Below are 19,414 nucleotides of genomic sequence, written 5' to 3' on the forward strand. Positions count from 1 at the left end.
GATTTTGTTTCTGGAAGATTTTAATAAGAAAGTTGACACTCATTCGAGATATTTTAAAAACTACAAAACTTTTAAATTCATCAAGGCGAAACCTTTCCAAACCTTCAACTGTTTTTGCGCAAGGGGACGCACCCATTGATTGGTTCATGTCTGTATCTTTTTGTGTCAGTCCACACAATCCACCAATAATATTGCGCGCCGCAAACAAGATTTGTATTTGGTTGTGATGTTGGACGTCAGTGCAGTCAGTTGACAGCAAGTTAGCTAATTAGCTAGCAAAATGTTTGCTTTGTATATGGCTACTAACTGATGAAGTTATTGTAGTAGTGTTACAATTTCAAAATCTAAAAGTGGTACTGCTCTACGTATGCTGGTAAGCATTTGGTTACTTTTCTATCATGTGCTGCTGTAGGCTACGCTCAATTTGAAATATAACTATTGTTGAATGCACGGCTAGGAAGCTAGCTAGCTAGCATGCTACCTATTTAAATTCTGCTGAATATCCATCGCACTTATCTATTCTTGTTACATTAAGTTCAACCGACCAGTGTCGTTAGCAGTATAATGTATTGCACGACATATGATAGGAGCAACTTGTTGGCTTTGACTATAATCCTCCAGTAGTATGCATCTTCTTAACATGTGATTAATTATTGTAGTTGTGACAACAAACTTATTGTAGATAACACGATGGGAGAACCAAATACAAAGTTTGGGTCTGCAGAGGAAGAAATGTGCTTCTGGAAGGAGCAGGCAGAAAAACACCAGCAAAGGTAAGACTGAGACATTCCAGAACAACGGAAGAGTTGCCCGACCATCCGCGCTATTCACATCCGCTATCTTAGCCACAACAGATGGCTAGCTTTTTAGCTGTAGCTTAGACGTTTCCGAATTAACAAAGTGATTCGATGATGGGTCCCATATGATTATTCTAGCCTATGACCATAGTAGCTAATTCTTTCAGCTCTGTTGGGGTCTGACGTGTGCGTGTGACCATATAGGGCCGACGAGGCTCTAGAGGAGTTGCAGGAGTTCCAGCAGATGAGTCGGGACTATGAGGCTGAACTGGAGGTAGAACTGAAAACTTGTGAGGCACGAAACAAGGAATTGCTTTCGGATAACAACCGACTCTGCATGGAACTGGAAAACATCAGGGTATGGCATCTAAGTTCTCGAGTCAAATGTTTTCCGGGTCATTCTTGCTCATGTTGTTGTGCATGTTGTTGACTAAAGCTGTGCTTCCTTTGTGAAGTTTTAGTGAGTAAATTTCAATAATGCATGCACACACACACACACACACACACACACACACACACACACACACACACACACACACACACACACACACACACACACAGTCAAAGTTGTCTACAGGCACTAATTCACTAAACCCACAGCCAGCACCAGAGGCTCTTGTGTAAAGCCATGATGGAGCAGCTGACTGCTATTTTTGCTCAAAAGTCCAGAGGGAAGACAAATATTAATAGAGAGAATACAGATTTCTAAAAAAAAAAAAAAAAAAAATCCAAATTGCTTAGGAACAGTCAGGGAGACAGAAGTGAGGGAGCTATATAATGCTAAGCTGAACTATTAGTTTTGCTCCGAAGACAACTTGGGAAATGAGAACCGAAATGTGATCCGTTTACTGTGTAAAAAGGAGGACTGGCGGAGTGTGTCATTCGAGAATGTCTTTTATTTCGACATTTGTTTTGCTTCCTTCTCATTTGCCTCATCTTCACAGGAGAAGTTTGAGGCCCAGCATTCGGAGGCCTTCAGACAGATCTCCATGCTGGAGGGAGACCTGGCCGAGACCACGGCGGTTCGAGACCACCTGCAGAAGTACATCAGAGAGCTGGAGCAGTCCAACGATGACCTGGAGAGGGCCAAGAGGTCAGTCAGTCTGTCTGCATGATCTTTACTGGGTCTTAGTATAAGGCTTTGGGACATCATTTTATTTGTTGTCTGGAAAGCAATCTGCACATGAGTTTGATATTGGATGAATAGGCTTCTCACACAAACTTGCAAGAGAACATGAGAACAAGCTCTAGCCAACAGATACCATTAACATTTAAGACTCATTGTAATTTTCTACTTGTAGAACACATGCACCATAATGGCTTAGTAACATCTAGCTCTGAATAATAACCTCAAAAACTCAATAACCATGACTGTGTCTCTCCGGTGTCCCAGGGCGACCATTATGTCACTCGAGGATTTTGAGCAGAGGATGAACCATGTGATCGAGAGGAATGCCTTTCTGGAGAGTGAACTTGATGAAAAAGAGAACCTGCTGGAATCTGTCCAGAGGCTCAAGGACGAGGCCAGAGGTACGCAGAAACACACACACACACACCAGATAATGTTCGCAATAATCGCTGGTCGTGCAAGTTCTGAACTCCATTCTGAAGCTAGGCGACATTTGATAGCTCATCGACCCAACTCTAATGTTGTCTTGGATACAAACGTCCATTGTATTAAGCACATTTATTTAGAAAAAGCTGAAGGACCAGCTTCTTAAATACATACTATCAACAGTATTTAACAACTACTCTGTGTTCTTCAGAATCCGAAACAGGGCTATTGACGAGTATTTTTTACCACATACAAAGAAATTTGCTTTGGTCTGCTGATGCAAAACATTAAACATGTAGTGCAAGGACAAAAACAGGCAAAAAACTGTGATGTGACAATTGTACAAAGAGAGTGTTATGAGATCATCATGTGAGAGACAGAATTTGGTCCAGCTGCTTTGAGGGGGGGGGGGGGTTCTGCCTCTTGAATAACCTACAAATGTCCCAGGACGGAGAGTCTTTGTTGTTGTTGGGGAGGAGGGGGCCTCTGAGGTGGACAGTTGTAGAGTGGCTCCAGCAGTAGGAGGAGCTGGTGGTCTGGAGCCGGTGGATGGAGACATGGGGGGATGGTGTCAGGACTGTCCCATTGTCTGTCACATCAACAATAGACCTCATTCAGGTTGACGGCAAGTCATTAGTGGAGTGGGGAGGGGCTTTCAGTTTTGTAGAAGGCCCTTCCAGACAGAGGCCGAGTTGGTTTCGGAGAACTTTTGAAGTTTCTCATAGCGCAGTCGTTAAGCACCTCCCACCGCCCTGCCAAACTTGTATTCAGACTCTTTTAACTGGTCCTTGTCCCCACTCCCAAACCCTTCATCCTTCCTCAACCTCAGCTGTCCGAGTTCAGCTGTAATCCAGGGGTTGTTGCTGTTGTTGTAACCTACCCTGGTGCATGATGGTACACAGCTGTCCTCACTGAAGCTGATTGTCGGCCCCTGTGTTATGGACAGACCTGCGTCAGGAGCTGGCCGTGCAACAGGTCCAGGAGCGACGACCCTCCAGCAGCCTAGGCAAGGAGACGGATAGGACCGACTCACTGTCGCGGTCCTCACCCGGGTACCCCTCGCTCCCGGCCACCCCCTCCAAACCCCTCAGTACCTTCACCACGCCCGCATCCAACATCCGGCGAGGTGAATTCAATGGCTGCTCTTGCTGAAACGGCATAAAGAAATATCCCTTAATGCTAGCACGTATCGATCCATATCTTAGCATCAATAGTGGATACTGTTAAACCAGTGGTTTATAGGATTTTTCATTTAAAAACCCATATACCGGTGTATTGGTTGATGTACTATGTCCTTGTTGTACGGTGCGTTTAGTGTTTGTGTTTGTGTTCAGGTGATAACCTGACAGGAACCCCCCTGACCACGTCAGCCCGCATATCAGCACTCAACATCGTAGGGGAGCTGCTTCGAAAAGTTGGGGTAAGAGAGACCCTCAAGCTTTTGCCGTTGTAAACAAAGGGCTTATGCCCATTCCGATTACACTTAAATACAACCCACGGAACTCGGATGGCGATATTCCTGAACAAGAATGCTCTGTCCTGTTTCGGCTTTCCCAGAACCTTGAGTCCAAGTTGGCGTCCTGTCGAGAGTTTGTGTACGACACGTCGACAAACAGGCCGGCTCTTCCGGCAGGGCCCAGCACTCCCTCTGCTCCAGAGGGCTTAGAGGTCCTGGCCAGCAGCATGAGCCCCCCTCCACAGTACGACAGGTAAGCAGGAAGTCTCTCCGGTCACCTGACTGTTTCAGTAGAGGATATCAGGCGTCATCCTTCCTTTCACGCGTCTGTGAGGTAGCCTCTGATCTTGTCTTGTCCGATCAACGATTCTTCGTAAGGGGGAAGCCAAAAACCATTTTAATGAATAAAAGGTACTTTTATCGATCACATGTTCCTTTTTCACGTGTTTTCAAACCGGACCTCGTTTTCATTTGGAGTGTGTATCTCCACCGAATATACTTTTACCTCAAGGACGTGTTAGCAATGTCTTACAAACAACAGTCATAAAGCCGTTTCGTGCTAACCGTGATCTTTGTGTGCATGCATCGTTTCTTCCAGCTTGGTGAAGAGGTTAGAGTTTGGACCCGCTCCCCCACGAGGTCTCTCCCAAGGCTCCCAGTCACCACAGGGTGGGGTTAAGATCCTGCTATGAGACACACGCATACATGCACATCACTGTACCCCCACATCAGACTGCTCCAAAGTTCCAATAGGGCTTTCAGCTGTGTGCCCCCCCCCCCCCCCCACACACACACACACACACACTCATTCACACTGAACTCAACAATGTCCCACTAAGAACTTAAGAAGCCTCCCCCCTCCCCTTTGTATCGCTGCATGGGCTGAGAAAAATGACATCCTAATGCTATCACATTACAGCTTTTTAGCTTGAAAGAATGTTGGGGACATTGAATGACAAATGGCTGCACACCCTCCTGTCTCTCCTCGTTCTCCCAGTCCACAGTCCCAGTCCCAGTCTTTATGTTGTGTGCCACTAACCCTTTCTGGTCCCTTTTTACCTTGACTTTGTCTTGAAGCCAGTTTGTTTTGCTAACAGTTCCTACATGTCGAGTCAGACGAGTTAGTGTTAGCATTTTAGCCATTGCTGCCTTGACTAATATTATCTCCTAATTTAGTTTTTTTTTTTTTTGTATTTTTAGCCTTGTCATGAATTGGTCATGTCTTCCTTGTAGCATATGTTTAGGTGGAAAGGTTAAAGAGAAGAGAGTTATGACTATAGGTATGTAGCTTTGTGAAAAGTAGAGTTCTCAAGTGTCTCAAAAGTTTGCAATATGAGGTTTCCACGATATCTGTCTAACTGGTCTACTGTAAATGTTATTGGGTACTACTTAATGATCCAATGAACTGAACTGGAGGCAGTGGTTGATAATGTACACTTTGAGGAGTAAGAATTTCGAAATCGTATTATTTAGGAACGTAACACTTTTTTTAGAGCACAATTACCAGAGAAATTTGGCATGTCGGTTGTGAAATTTTTTATAGTATTTTTTTAAGACATTGACGCAGCAGCCTTTTCTTATCCTCTGAGTTCATCATTAAGGAAGTTTAGTCAGTGCCTCGCTCTGCACTGTTTGAATGTATACCAATGTTTCTGACAGGGATTAAACCTCACATTCCACAGATTTTCTCTTTGCTGTCCTTTGCAGCGAACAAAAAGTCATTGGAGGAGAAGAGGGGAGAGCCTCACCTTCTCCAATGAGTTTCAAGGAGGCACTGAGGGGGAAAAAAAAAATATCAAGGAAAAACTCATGACACCTTCCTTCTCCTGCTTGAGATATCATCAGTGCTAATATTGGGAGTGGACCTGAGTGTGCTGCTCTGTGTGCCTGTCACCGATCCAGGCAGATCAGATGGGTCATTTCTTTGTACGGAAGAAGGCTGAAAAGGACATGTAGTTCAGTGTTGGCCTTTGTTCAAACTTGTCTCAAAGTTAAAGGTCCTATCAAGACAGAAATAGCAATAACAGGCAATAATATATTTTACCAGAGTTCAGAAATAAGCACACGTCTATTCTATTTTTCAGAATTATGTTCTAAAGAGCAGTGTGGCCTGCCTTTATAGACTGTGACATGTTGTAAATGGGTCTGGTAATGTTACGCAGTGTTATAAACTGTGTAATGTTGTGGGTTCCTCATATTTCCTTGAAGGTCTGTAAATGGTGGAAGTTCAAACCTAGAGAGCTGTGGTCTGCTATAGTCTGCCTATCCCAAGAAGTGTGTATTGTCTAGTCTGTACACCCTTGTAAACTAAACCTGAAAAGAAAGAAAGTTGTTCCACTGACAGTGCTTCTCTGGTCTTGGCTTCTCTGTCACTAAATATGACCGTCATCGCTTCATCATTGCACCGAAGAAATCTATCAATATATATATGTCTGAACAAGGAGCGTCACAACATATGCCAATGTGTAGAGTGTAGCGCAACTGTTGACGTTGGTGAGCTGTTGTGTGTGAACTTTGACCCAGGAATTGCAGTGTCTGTAAAGTCCACTGTGTAGCTTCTCACATTGGATATGTAGCCACTGGTCATGGCTGTGACACCTACACTTTTCACCTCCCTGTTTGGACTATGTTCACACCCAATGTGTTCTATGTCTACTTGTTGGTTTGCAAATTATTTTTTATTAAAACAGAGAAAAGTATTGTGTATGTGTCTTTTATATTTCAAATGTGGAGCTAGATAGACATTAACAGTCAGGAAACGGGTGTTATTTTTTCACTCTTTATTTCTTGTGCAGGTGATTCCACAATTTATCGACAGAAGGTTCAGATTGAAGATTTAAACATCATTTAGGTAAACAAAGCATGGTGACAAACAGTATCTTGGTGGTGACCAGTTTTTAGGAAAAACTTTTAGGATGAAATATGCATTTGGATATTTAAATGCATAATGAACTGGACTCAGTTATATAACACCATTTCTGAATAGGTCATCTAGATAATAACATATATTATCACTTAAGAACAATTAAGTTGGACAGGATCTTATCAAAATACAGAAAGGGTGATTTTCAGTGTAAAGGTAAACATACTAAACGGTCTATATTTGACAGCTTGTTACATACACTTATTTGATCTATGAGGTGTATTCCTTGTCCAAGCCATGGACAGAATAAAGCTGTTGCTACAGTTGCAACTGTGTCAATATTGGTAATCCATAATAGCAATACATTTGGACTACTTTGTATGTTCTTAAATGGGTATACTTCATCATGGTAGAAATATTTTGCACTGAAGTGATTTAGGTTGGTCTTAGGTACCTAACCTAATGTACTGTACCACAACAATGTCTCCTAGAAGAATCTAAAAAGGCAACAGCAGTCTCAAAAGACAGGACCAGTCAAAATGTAATACGAATGGGATTAAGATAATAGATTTACATAAACTCTAAATATATCAACATAGATCTATAGAAACCTCTGATAAAGTTTGAAAGTGGCTGAAAGGGATAGTTGACTTATCTTTTAGGTGAAGGGGGGATAAAGAATGATACGTTCGTACCTTAAGAGGGCGCAAAATAATTCAAAAAAGAAAATATAGTCATTCAGTGCAGTAGAAAAACAGTGCCAGCAAAGAACAGCAAAACAATCATCAACACACTGACACTCTCAAAACCTCTTTGGTTAGTTATAGAATGTTAGAAAGGTGCTCTAGGAAATAGAAAACGAATCCATTTGAAGTGATCTGGACTAAGGAACATTGAGGCTTTCTGGATGAAGTCTGGTGTTGGATTTCTGCCTGTTATGCAATACTGATTCCGATCGTGTCGGGAGAGTGAATTCCTTTTCTACTACTCGGCAGACTTGGTTCCGTTGAAGTCACCCTGTGAATCTCCATCTTCTTCATCATCGATCACCCTCCGGCCGCCGCCACTTCCCCCGGCACGCCGTGGTGCACTACTGAAGGAGGGCTCGTTGCCACGCCTTAAACAAAGATTCAGACATACACGCATATACAGACATAGACGCAGAAATAGACAAACATATACACATGTAAAGCAAACTTGAATTAGTGTGGAATAAAAACGGACCGTATTTCTGATCGTTTTGGTGTGGCATTTGAAACTTCATGACATTTTCATGTAGGTCCAGGGAATTTAAATACCCGAAATATAAACAAAAGTGACACTGTTTATGATCAACCAACAAAACGTACAAATGGTTGTCTAGCAATACTTGGGGACAAGGTTGATGCTGTTGTGACACATTTTTAGATGCTACTACCGTTTAATTAAAAAACATAGTATTTTACTGTAAAAACCAAACCAACAACTGCCAACAATACCTCTGTCAAGTTATGCATAACTTTGGATAAAAAACACAGTCAAGTGATCAACAATGGGATGAAAGAGCAAATAGTAATTGAAAACGCTGTGTAGAGATGGTGTTGTTATCATAAGAGTTAGCATGGCAGTTATGATTCAAACTCATCATTCCTGGCTTCAGGGAAATGAGTCAGGTTTAGACCAACTAAACCAAGCATGGAGAAAAATATGGTCACCAATGAAAGTATTTTGTTTTGAATGCACTGCATTTCTCTTGCAGGGTTACAGAATCGTTTTTTTAAGATAAATACACAATTGAACCATATTTTCCCTCTTATAGGCATACGGAAGGAGAATACAGAAGAGTATGGGCAGGGGGGTGAAGTTAGAGACAGCTGGTGAAATGTTGGATGTGGTAACATCTACGAGCAGAGGTACCTGCAACATTACTCCTTTGGCTCTGGGTTGCCTCTGCAATAAAGACAGAAATGCTTTGGGTTCCAGTGGGGGGAAAAACAAAGTCTGACAGATGATGAAGTAGGGAAGTGCTCACTGGATACTGTGTATCCATTTGCATGAGTTTAATTGGAATTTGTGAAGTGTGGTTGGGTGGGGGACGGGCAGCTACATAAACAGGAGTGCGGTTACATACAAGAAGTCGAACCGACCAAGCTCCCCCGACTTTTTAAGTCTATTTCACTGCACCGCTGAATAGGTCATGGTGTTCTGTGCGGTGAGATCGTCCCGCTTTCAAACGTATTTGAACACGTGTGAGTTTGTGAGGTGCTTTTGATTTGCCTCGCAGTCGTCGTTTTTTGAAGCTACTTGCATTGAGCCAAATCAGTGAGGAACCGAATGGGAGCGCTTGTTATTCCACTGTGCACGTAGCCCTGCGTACGGGACATATTTGTTGTCCAGTGCATATCCGATGGACTCAAAATGTCATGTCAGGAGGTCGTCACCAAAAACTTGAGAGGACACTAAAAAAGAACACGGGCGAACGCGGGAGAACACAAGATAACACCGAAACACGAGAGTCATCGAATTTTACCTGAGTTTGCTCTTGAGGGAGTTGACCTCACGGGTTAGCGCATCGTTAGCCTCGGTGGACTCGTCCAGCTCGCGCTGCACCTTCCTGCGGCCGGCGGTGATGCGCTGGGACTCCTCCTCCGACTCCTCCAGCTGCCTCTTCAGCTGCTTCATCCGAGCCGTAGACTTGTCCGCCTGGGGAGGGCCAAGGAAACAACAGGGTGGTCAGACTTCCACCAGACTGTCATCACCCCCTAATAGCACGAAATAACTTATCGATGACCTGGCACCAGGAAGAAGAATGGGAGATTAGATGGGTGTTTTTTAGGGGAATAATACTTGACATGACAGGTGGGAGGAATTAAGTAATCCGTCAGTGTCGTCCAAACATAAGTAACGTGATATCTTAACTTCATAACGGTTTGTAATTTGTTAGCATGAGACGGGTTTCAGAGTTGGGTTATTTACATAAAAAAAGACAAAAGGCTAATTCAATGTTGGTTTATCTGTAAAAAAAAGAAGAGCTAATACAGTCCGACTGTTTTAGCATTTCATTAGCTTCATCTTGGTTTGTCTGGGTGTAGATTGGTAGAGTACCTGGTCTTTGTACTGCTCTGCCTGTTTCCTCTCATCCTCCACCTGAAGCATCAGATCCTTCAGCTTCTTGTCCTTCTGACGCATTCCCTTGGCAGAGGCCTGCTTCTCCCTGCACACAGCGAACTGCCATTACCACCAATGTGGCCATAAACATACAACTGGAGATGTGTATTCCCTTAGGTCATCGGGTCATTAGTCTTTCACTTAGTGCAATGTAGATATGACCCCTGTGAGGGTAGAGATCATGTTTGCCGAATTCCTTTGGGTCGTGTATTACCTTATGGGTCCGGAACAAACACAGACACAGATGCATGCGCATGCGCGTAGGCAAGAGGGACGAGCATCTCGCCAGTATGGCTTCCTCTCTCACCTGCCCACTTTGTGGTCACCTCACCTTACGTTCCTTCCAGACGCAATGACCACCATTTAGAACCATTTACTTTAGCCTGCTACGCGACAGAAAATCTAGCATGCCGGTTGAGCGGGCGGGCGGTAATTCTACTGAGGGGTGAGTTTGAACCGCTTCAACTCGATTACACGTCCACACACGCACGCATGGCTCCTGACCTGCTCTCCTGTTCCAGCTGCTCCTCCAGCTGAGCCACCTTGGCTTCCAGGGCGGTGATGGAGGACTTGAACTTGGACTTGACCTGGTTCTCCATCTCCTGGAGCTTGGCTTTCAGCTCCTTGTTCTGCCTCTCCATCTGCTGACGGGCACTCTCGTTCTTCTGGGAGGTGGTGCGCTCCGTCTGCAACTCGTTGTTCAGCTGGTCCACCTGAGGAGCGGTGAGAGCGGTCAGTGTGTGGTAAAGGAGGAATTCTGCTCAAAATATTCAGCCCACACAATGGGCCAGAGAATGGTTCAGACATCAGCAAGCTGTCATGGTGTGGTCCTTCGGTTGGGCATGGTTTGACCATCTCACGATGGTCAGAATGCGATTAAAATACGGTCAAGAGCTTCGTTGTGCCAGTCGTACCTGTTGCGTGCTCTTCCTCAGCCTGTCGTTGATGATCTCCATGTTGCTCTGCTCCTCTTCGAGCTCCTCCTCCAGCTGAGAAATCTTGGCTTCCAGACGACGCTTCTCATCAGACAAGGCCGACCTGACACACACACGCGCAAATGAAACAGTAGCGACCCAAAACAAACAGTGTCTTAGTACACTGTTCAATTCAGTGCTTACATATACTTGCATAATTAAACAAAAAGAGTCATTATTGTTCAGCAAGCAATTTCGACTCACTTTCCGGAAGAGTTGCTTGCCAGCTCATCAGAAAGCTCATCTCTCTCAGCCTCTGCTTGCTTCCGAGCCCTGTCAGCGGCTGCTAGGTCCTAGAGACACACACACGTACACATACACCCATTTAGGATTAGCTTGTGCTATGGCACCACATTAGCTGTGTATCAGATAGTGTTGACGGTTGGCAAGGTTACCTCTTGGACCTGCATGAGCTCAGCCTCCAGACTCTTGGCCTTCCGCTCGCTCTCCTTGGCCGTGGACAGAACCTCCTCCCTGGCCGCGCGTGCATCGTCCAGCTCCCTCTGATAGTCCTTCATCTGAGCCTGGTGGCGCAGACCGAAGAGGAGAGCGACGATAAGACGATAAGACTACCATGTGGTGTAAGCTACCTATTAACTAGAAATGGTAACACTATTCTTTTTTTCCCCGCCGCAAAGCTACTACTGATATCCATTGTTTTCAACGTTGCTCAGTCTTTCTGACCTGGAGCTTGCGCAGTTGTTTGATGGCCTCATCCCGTCCCTTGTTGGAGGTCTCGATCTGTCCCTCCAGGTCCTTTATGTCTCCCTCCATCTTCTTCTTGGACGCCGCCACCGTGGCTTTCTGCTTGCGCTCGTCCTCCAGCTCTGTCTCCAACTCACGCACCTGGACGGGCCAATGAAACAAGAGCATGATATGGTTTCTTTTTTTTCTGGTGATTCTGATACTCGTGAAGGAAAGGGAATCTTTAGCCCCTCTTCTTATTTGCAAACTAGCCCGCAGGTTAATATGTTTTGGAGTAAAAAGGAAGGAATTCCAGACTAGATTTTAGAGAGGTGTTCGCAGAAAATTCATTTCGATTTAAGATTTATTTCTAAACGCCAACGCAACACCTAAATTCTGTAGGCCGTAGATGTTGCACAGAGTTATTCACCAAAAATTTATTTACAAAAAAACAAATCCTGCACCTGTTTGATGAGCTGCCTCTTCTTCTCCTCTCCCTGCTCGTCGCGTCCCAGCAGGTCCCTTTCGAACTGGGCCTTCAGGGCCTGCATGTTGACCTCCAGGCGCAGCTTGGCGTCCTCGGCTGCCTGCAGCTCGTCCTCCAGCTCCTCCAGCTGGGTCTTCATCTCCTCGACTTGGGCGTCCAGGCCACGCTTGGACTTCTCCAGCTCGTGGACCTTCAAGGTGAGGGAAGGCGGGCATCATCATCAAGTTCAAAGATTGGTTGTACTTCGTATGTGTGTGGAATGGAATGAAAAGTTTTGCCTAATGTAGCAGAAGGTTCATAGAGACGACGCAAAACATTGTGAATGGAAGGAGTAAAGGTGGTTGGGTGACGGTTTGCCAAACGAGTTCACGGCCGCACTCAACAATCCACAACATTTTCCACCTCCATTGTATTCTGCACTTAACCTTTATGCCCCGATTTTTGAAACATGAAGGAAACAGTTCGATGCTCCTTGGATTGAAATGATCGACAGACTTACGCTCTTGCCCACGTCGTCCTTGGAGCTGACCAGGTCCTCCATCTCGATCCTCAGGGCCTTGTTGGCTCTCTCCAGCTCCTCTCTGGAGTCCTGGGCCTCCTCCAGAGCGCGGGCCAGGGACAGAGTCTTGGTCTCCTTCTCCCTGGCCTCCGCCTCCGCACGGTCCCTCTCATCTGCGTACTTGCTGGAGATGCTCTTCTCCTCCGCCATCATCTGAAGGGGAAAGGCTTAGGTGTTCTTTTTGTTTGTGGTATATTTATTAGAATAAACTAAACCAGCATGTTTGTCAGCAGATTCACGTTCCCCTTTTTAATGATTAGTACTATTTTACTAATATTATACAATCAGCATCCTAATATCTTAAATCTCCTCAAGTGTCGATCGATTGTCCTCTGACCTGGTCAAACTTCTTCTGCTTCTTCTCCAGATTGGAGACAATCTGCCTTTGGTTGTCCAAGTCCATCAAGATGTCCTCCAGCTCCTGCTGCAGACGGTTCTTGGTCTTCTCCAACTTGTCGTAAGCTGAGGCCTTCTCTTCAAACTGGGTGCTGGAGGCTTCCAGGTCCCTCTGTAGACGCTTCTTGCTCTCCTCCAGGAGCTCAACGTTTCCAGCCATTTCCTCCAGCTTCTTTTTGGAGTCTGAGAGCTGGAGAAGCAGGTTCAAACAGGTTTCAAAAAGTAGATGGATTAGTTGAATATCCAGGACAATGATACAACACAAAGTGTCTTATTGAATTATAACATTTACAAAGCAAAAGCTGCACGATGACCTCTGTCTATGGTGCGCGGTCAAGGTAAGAATCATTAGAGACGTCTTGATGTAACTCGCTGGACATAACTCTTTAAGATTGCATGAATGTTACACTGCTCTGACAGCAACCCCCCACCCCCCCGTCACAATGTTGTACTCATGGGCTCCCGTACCTGGATGTTGAGGGTGGAGACGTGTCTCTCCACGTTCCGCTTGGCCTCCACCTCCTCATCCAGCTGCTCCTGCAGGCCGTTCTTCTCGTCCTCCATCTGACGCAGGCGGGTGGAGAACTGCAGCTTCTGACGAGTCTCCTCCGCTAGCAACTCCTATGGATTTTTACGCAGATGAGGGTTAAAGGTGCCAGTCCCAACTTCAACAATGCACAAGTACATTTGAGATACGGGGCTATGGAATATCGTTAGACTTTATGAAAACCAAATGAGAGCTCTCTCAGTGGCAGAAGTTGTCCATCTGCGGTGTTTGTGTATACCTGTGTATCTTGAACTTGTGAGCTCAGTGTGGTGACATCTTTGCTCAGCTTAATGTTCTTGCCCTCGGCTTCATTCAAGAGGTTGGTGACACTCTCCAACTCAATCTGTGGGGTCACAAAAATGAAATACGAGTCAGTCACTGAAATCCATATCTGGTCTTCATCCAGTTGATCTGGCAACCTTTTGATACAACTATGCTTTTCTCGTACAAACAAGTTGCACTTCATTAAGGCTGCACTTCACTCTTTATCTCCGACCCTATCTCACCGTGATCTTGGAGCAACGTTCTCCCAGCTCGCCCTTTTGCCTCTCGCCGTCGTTGAAGCGCGACTGTAGGTCGGTCAGCTGGCCCTCCAGCTTCTTCCTCTTGTGTTCGCCATCTTGCTTGGCCTGGACCAGCGAGCGCACCTCCACGGTCAGGTCCGATGTCTCCTTCTCCAGTGCCTGCTTGGCCTTCTCCAGGTTTGACTTCACCTGGTGGGCAGTTAGCAAACGTGGGAATACGTTTATCCTTCCATTCATATCGAATTATAATCCTTATAATGTGCATCCAAAGCATAGCATAGCATAGTACAGTACAGATAGCATAGCATATTTGAGGTCTCCTACCCGTTTGGACTGCTCAAGCTGCTCGGTGAGCTCCTCCGCAGCCTGTGTGTGTTTCTGTCTCATCTCCTGAACCTGGGCCTCGTGGGTCCGGTTCTCGTCCTCCATGGCCCGCTTGAGCAGGGTGACCTCCTGCTCTCGCTTAGCCCTGCATGGAGAAGGCAGGGACGTGTGGAAAGATAGACGGATAAAAGGATGAATGGAAGATGCAAGCATGCACAGTAGGGTGGTGAATGGTTTGGTTAAATATACGGATGTAGAAGCCAGGGAACGCATAGGGGGAGTCGCACAGTGAGCGACGGAAGATTGAATCTATCCACAGTCAGCCAAAACTTGGAAGAAGGCGACAGACGAAGAGTGGACTAATGGTGCCCACCTGAGCTCTTGCTGGGTGGCTGTGCTATCCAGCGTGTCCTCCAGCTCCGACTTGAGGGCCTCCAGCTCCTCGCCCAGGTCTCGCTTGGTCTTCTCAGCCTTGTTCCTGGCCTGCCTCTCGGAATCCACGTCCTCCTGCAGGTCTGAGATGTGGCCTTCCAGCTCCCGGATCTTCTTCAGCGCGTTGTTCTTCTGGGCCATCTCGTCCTCCAGCCTGGTGAGACAGAAACAGTTGGTTATGGTTGTCTGCGTGTGGATTTAACTGGTCACGGAGGGTTTCCCACGTTGGATACATGATTTAGACCGCTTCAGAACCAGAAAAAGCGCTTCATTCTACAAATATATACAAAAAAGTGTTATGTAGATGCGGTGGTTGTGTACTGGGCGGTGCTTTGGCCCACCTTGCCAGTGCGGCCTGGAGCTCCTCCTCCTTCTTGGCGAGCTGGGCTTTGAGGTCGGCGATCTGGGCTTGAAGGTCAGCGATCTGTTCCTGGAGGTCATTCGACTCGGCCTCAAGCTTACGCTTGGCCTTGTCCAGCTCCTGGCGACCCTTCTCTTCTTTCTTCAGACGGACTGTAGGACAACAGACGGACATTATAATCCTGCATGGTAGGATAATGGTCAACCATATTAGGACTCTAAATGCAACCTGTCACCAGGATTAATGGTAATAGGGTCTCATGGTCAATGTAAAATATGCATTTGATTTTTGGATGAACAAGGGTATACCGACCCTCCAGTTCAGATATCATGGACTCATGTTTGTTCTTGAGCTTGGTCAAGTTCTTGGACTTCTCCTCTTCCTCTGCCAGGTTGGAGCTAAAGTCTGCTATCCTTTCCTCCATCAGTTTTCTTTCCTAAAATGGAAAAGTCAAATGGAAAAATCGTAAATTTTTACCACGCTGAAACCATAGTTAATGAACAAAGTTCCAATTTGACATGTAAGGATCACCGTTAAGTTAACCTTTTTTTGCCAATACTACTTCGACCCAACAACCTACAATTACTCCATGGTTGGAGACTGACCTTCAGTAGCTTGTTGTTATGGTCCTCCATCACCAAGACGTCGTCCTCCAACTTCTTGACCTTGCCCTCACAAGTCACCTTTTCTAGCTGCAGCTTCTGACGAGCATCCTCCTCTTCCTCAAGATGCTCCTCCAGATCCTTTGGCCAAAGAAAATAAAGAAAGGACACAAACATTCCCTCAGGTCAGTACTTGAAGAGTCAAGGGATCAAAATCCCTGAACACTACAACTTCATTCTTTCATGTATTTAGTGTTGATGACAATTGACAACGCGTGAACCAACGGGCTCAGGAAAGGACAAAGGAAAAGACGTGCCTGCATCTGCTGCTGCATCTTCTTCTTCTCCACTTGCAGCGCCTGTGCCCGGTCCTCCTCCTCCTCCAGCCTGGCCTCCATCTCGTGGAGGATCTCCTCCAGCTCCTGCTTCTTAGAAGCCAGGCGTACCCTCATCTCCTCCGCCTCGGCGTACAGCTCCGTCTCCGCCTGCAGCTGCTCCTGCAACGTGTTCCTCTCCTCGAGAACCTAAAGTTTCGACAGGAGGGAGTAGCCAAATGTCCAGAATCATTACTGTTTGTATTTGAAAAGGTACCTCGAAAAATAGGATGATATCGAAGATGTCGGAAACCTTGGGGTCGGATGTACCCCAAGGTTACAACCTTGGGGTACATCGACTAAATTGCGTTCCTGTGTTTATGAGAGAGTGCCATTATTGTAAAGACTACCCACGTAGTGACTTGGATTGAGAGTAGTGTACGACATTGTACCCTACCGTTGTATGTTTCAAGGTGATCTCCTTTAACTCGGACTCAAACTTTATTGCGCTGTCTTTGGCTGTTTTAAGTTCCTCGTCCTTCATACCCATCTCCTCCTCTTGGCGTGTCACTTGCAGCAAAGGCTTGACCTATAGGACAGGAGGGAAGATCAAAGGGCCCCTTCTTTAATAACAATGTCAACGACTGGCTCATTGACAACTCTCAACTAACAGTGGTTACAATTATGCCTGAAATTCAGTTTCCGAGAGTTTATAATCCCTTGAATGAAGTGTATGTGTATCTTACCTTGGTGAAGAGTCTCCACCACTGCCAGTTCCTGAGTTTGAGGTAGGCAGCACAGTTCCTCTGGATCACCTTCATTGCTGTCAGTTGCTGCTGCCTCTTAGCAAAGGCCCTGTGGAAACCAAGGAAGTTAAGCAACCTTAAAGGTAAGATAGGTAGCATATAACATTATCGTATGCTAAGCTATCAGTCAGCTCTGAAATCAAAAGGGTTAGTGCTGTTCATTGGGCTACAAATTCACATCTTTGTCTTTCTTTTATGAAAATCTAAATTCCTTATACTCTTCTCTTGCAATGGTAAAATGTAGTACATAGTTTGACACAAGTATTAGACAAGGGCATATATCAGCAACTTTGTCAAATCAGATTGCATCACAGTCTGATGCTCACTTTCTGGCCAGGAACCCTCTGGCCTGGGACTGGAAGGCTATGATCACCACGGTGATCTTCAAATCTCTCTCTTCCTCCAGTTGAGCCAACACGCCGGTACGGAAAAAGATCTTACTCTGACCAATCCGGTACAAGTTTGGGTCCAGGTCCAGGTGTTTGATCTACACAAACAGGAAATGATTATGAAAAACAGGAAGTGAAATAATGAATGGCTCATTTTGTATGGCTATAAGATACAGGATAGGAACCTTTTTTTGCCATTAGTGCAACTATTCTAAACCTAGGTTTTCCTAAATGAGGACATTTTGGGGATAGACAAAAGGTTGTATCTTACCATGAGGCAGCAAGCTTGTTTGCCATCCATGAATCCTTTGGGGATAGCATTAGCTGCCAATATCTCATATCTGTACATAACCAATATAAGTAGAGATAATGCAGTTCAATAAATGAGTTAATTCATGAAAACGAGTGAAAAAACGAATATCATACTGTTGTTGCCGTTTACTACATAGCAAAAATAACATTCAGTGCTTCGTTGCAGAAACAAAATCTACTCACCGCTGTCGGAACTCCTGGAAGACAATGCGGTTGGGGAATCCTTGGCGACAGATACGGATACCCTCCAACACACCGTTACACCTCAGTTGCTCCAAGACTAGATTAGCATCCAGCTTTCCCGCCTTGAAAAAAATAATTACATGTGTTTTCATTACATGTGTATATGAACTCAACACTTAATCATACACTGCTGATGTTATTTTGGGGTACACTGTTGGGGAATGCTTTTCTACCGTGTCTTGATAAAGTAATCAGGCTAAGAAGGAAGTAAATGAATACTATTGTTCATTTTTATCATACTGTAATCTGTCAAAAGGCTGAATCAGTCATAAACGCACACAAGGACTGTCTGCAATCCAAAAATGACACACAAAAAACAAGCTACTTTCAGCGGCAAGCCCAAACCTTGTCACCTAATCAAATACGTTTTTTTCTCACACAAAAAAAAGAGATGAAACTGTAAACTTGCAACAGTAAACAAGTAGCTACACCAAGAGAGGAATGTCACCACGCTAAACAAAACCAGCGAATTGGATTAGGAGTTAATTAAATAAACCCCAACAAGACTCCGTTGAATCCAAAGTAACACTGGTGTCTCGTACCCTCTTCTCGTGGTTAGGGATGATACAGCGGACGAAGTTGGGCTGGGTGTTGTGCAGGGTGGTCATGAGCTTAGTCAGGGACTCCTTGTAGAGCTGGCCCACTGTCCGGAACATTCCCTTCTTGGTCTTGGAGGCACTGGGCATGGAGCTGTCGGTCATTTTGGCGAGGGCATCCAGGCCAACAACACGGTCACCTGTGTCAAAAATCAGGTCCAGGTTGAGTTACAGGAACATGTAACAAATATTCAAACTATAGTCAATCACCATTTAATTAAAACATATATGGTAAATTGACTGCATTTATATGTGCATATACTGTATGTATACAAATCAACAAAAATAATTAAGACATTGAGAACAAGTTAAAAGTTAATGTATAATAGCTCTCACCATCTTTCCAGAGGTCTTGGATAAAGGGGCTGACAGAGCTGATAAGCAGTGTTGTGACATTGTCATTGAGTGGGTCCATGTTCTTGGTCAGCCATGCGGAAGCGTTGTAGTCCACCTAAAGTCAAAACCAGATAGCACAAGTCATTAATTCTGACAAAACAAATAAAAAAACATGAATGCTAAGAAACAGACACAAAATAGTCTGTAACAGATTCAATGGAAAACCAATGCCAGGCACCACAAACTGTGTGGTATGGAATATTTGAATGTAGTATGAATATCGAACATGAATGGATATAGTGTGGACATTTGCAGCAAATGCATACATCTCAGCACGCAAGCAAGAGCAACACATACCTTCCCAGCATAGTGGAGCACAGAGAACTCAGTCTTGTCTTTGAGCTGTTTGGGTTTGGCAAACTTGACATGGTTGACATGAGTGTTCATCAGCTTCTCTACGAAGGAGATATCTGTGGCTTTGGGGAACCAACACTCCTCATCCAGCAGAGCCAAGATACCTGGAGGGTTGTTCTACAGAGTGGAGGTGAGATATGTGATTGAGTAGATCTCCAATCAAATAAATCCGATTTGTACAATTGTTAACGATGAATACGTTTATTGGTTTTCAATATTTTTATGGCAACCTTTTTGAGTTCAGAATATAGTGTTTGGGATATGCTAACTGGACATGGTTACATCCAATGACAAAA

The 19,414-nt window shown here is 45.0% G+C and overlaps 2 protein-coding genes across 4 annotated transcripts in view; one reads left to right on the forward strand and one right to left on the reverse strand.

The window, feature by feature from the left end:
• The first annotated feature begins 253 nt into the window (after positions 1-253).
• nde1 (nudE neurodevelopment protein 1) lies at positions 254-6,507 on the forward strand. Of its 2 annotated transcripts, none has more exons than XM_067259905.1 (10): positions 254-373; positions 660-773; positions 1,002-1,155; positions 1,742-1,890; positions 2,191-2,327; positions 3,299-3,478; positions 3,687-3,772; positions 3,910-4,061; positions 4,407-4,477; positions 5,516-6,507. In XM_067259905.1, the coding sequence occupies exons 2-10, from the start codon at positions 691-693 to the stop codon at positions 5,566-5,568; spliced, it is 1,065 nt and encodes a 354-aa protein (XP_067116006.1). In that variant the 5' UTR covers positions 254-373; positions 660-690; the 3' UTR covers positions 5,569-6,507. The 2 variants fall into 2 exon arrangements, with proteins under 2 accessions (XP_067116006.1, XP_067116005.1); XM_067259904.1 differs by having other exon boundaries at positions 285-373; positions 683-773.
• A 66-nt stretch (positions 6,508-6,573) lies between these two features.
• Positions 6,574-19,414, reverse strand: part of LOC136965707 (myosin-11-like) — a 32,391-nt gene continuing 19,550 nt past the window's right edge. For both annotated transcript variants that reach the window (XM_067259902.1, XM_067259901.1), the window contains 28 exons: positions 19,062-19,235; positions 18,705-18,819; positions 18,315-18,508; positions 17,713-17,834; positions 17,489-17,558; positions 17,155-17,315; positions 16,769-16,877; positions 16,480-16,611; positions 16,026-16,232; positions 15,712-15,849; positions 15,419-15,542; positions 15,087-15,258; positions 14,687-14,899; positions 14,314-14,458; positions 13,972-14,178; positions 13,704-13,808; positions 13,387-13,539; positions 12,860-13,108; positions 12,463-12,675; positions 11,941-12,153; positions 11,477-11,638; positions 11,188-11,316; positions 10,997-11,085; positions 10,733-10,856; positions 10,323-10,531; positions 9,756-9,864; positions 9,181-9,353; positions 6,574-7,788 (listed from right to left, as the gene is read on the reverse strand). In XM_067259902.1, the coding sequence (XP_067116003.1) occupies positions 7,656-7,788; positions 9,181-9,353; positions 9,756-9,864; positions 10,323-10,531; positions 10,733-10,856; positions 10,997-11,085; positions 11,188-11,316; positions 11,477-11,638; positions 11,941-12,153; positions 12,463-12,675; positions 12,860-13,108; positions 13,387-13,539; positions 13,704-13,808; positions 13,972-14,178; positions 14,314-14,458; positions 14,687-14,899; positions 15,087-15,258; positions 15,419-15,542; positions 15,712-15,849; positions 16,026-16,232; positions 16,480-16,611; positions 16,769-16,877; positions 17,155-17,315; positions 17,489-17,558; positions 17,713-17,834; positions 18,315-18,508; positions 18,705-18,819; positions 19,062-19,235 (4,344 nt within the window). In that variant the 3' untranslated portion in view covers positions 6,574-7,655. The remainder of the gene's footprint in view (positions 7,789-9,180; positions 9,354-9,755; positions 9,865-10,322; positions 10,532-10,732; positions 10,857-10,996; positions 11,086-11,187; positions 11,317-11,476; positions 11,639-11,940; positions 12,154-12,462; positions 12,676-12,859; positions 13,109-13,386; positions 13,540-13,703; positions 13,809-13,971; positions 14,179-14,313; positions 14,459-14,686; positions 14,900-15,086; positions 15,259-15,418; positions 15,543-15,711; positions 15,850-16,025; positions 16,233-16,479; positions 16,612-16,768; positions 16,878-17,154; positions 17,316-17,488; positions 17,559-17,712; positions 17,835-18,314; positions 18,509-18,704; positions 18,820-19,061; positions 19,236-19,414) is intronic.

This window comes from Osmerus mordax, chromosome 21 (genome assembly GCF_038355195.1).
Source record: "Osmerus mordax isolate fOsmMor3 chromosome 21, fOsmMor3.pri, whole genome shotgun sequence".
Classification (NCBI taxonomy): Eukaryota; Metazoa; Chordata; class Actinopteri; order Osmeriformes; family Osmeridae; genus Osmerus; species Osmerus mordax.

What these genes read in the sequence shown, in the direction of transcription:
- nde1 (XM_067259905.1), top strand. Translation starts at nt 691, where the DNA reads ATGGGAGAACCAAATACAAAGTTTGGGTCTGCAGAGGAAGAAATGTGC. An exon ending in CGCATCCAACATCCGGCGAG is followed by an intron (nt 3,479 to 3,686) that starts GTGAATTCAATG and finishes GTTTGTGTTCAG; the next exon opens with GTGATAACCTGACAGGAACC. An exon ending in AGGCTCCCAGTCACCACAGG is followed by an intron (nt 4,478 to 5,515) that starts GTGGGGTTAAGA and finishes TGTCCTTTGCAG; the next exon opens with CGAACAAAAAGTCATTGGAG.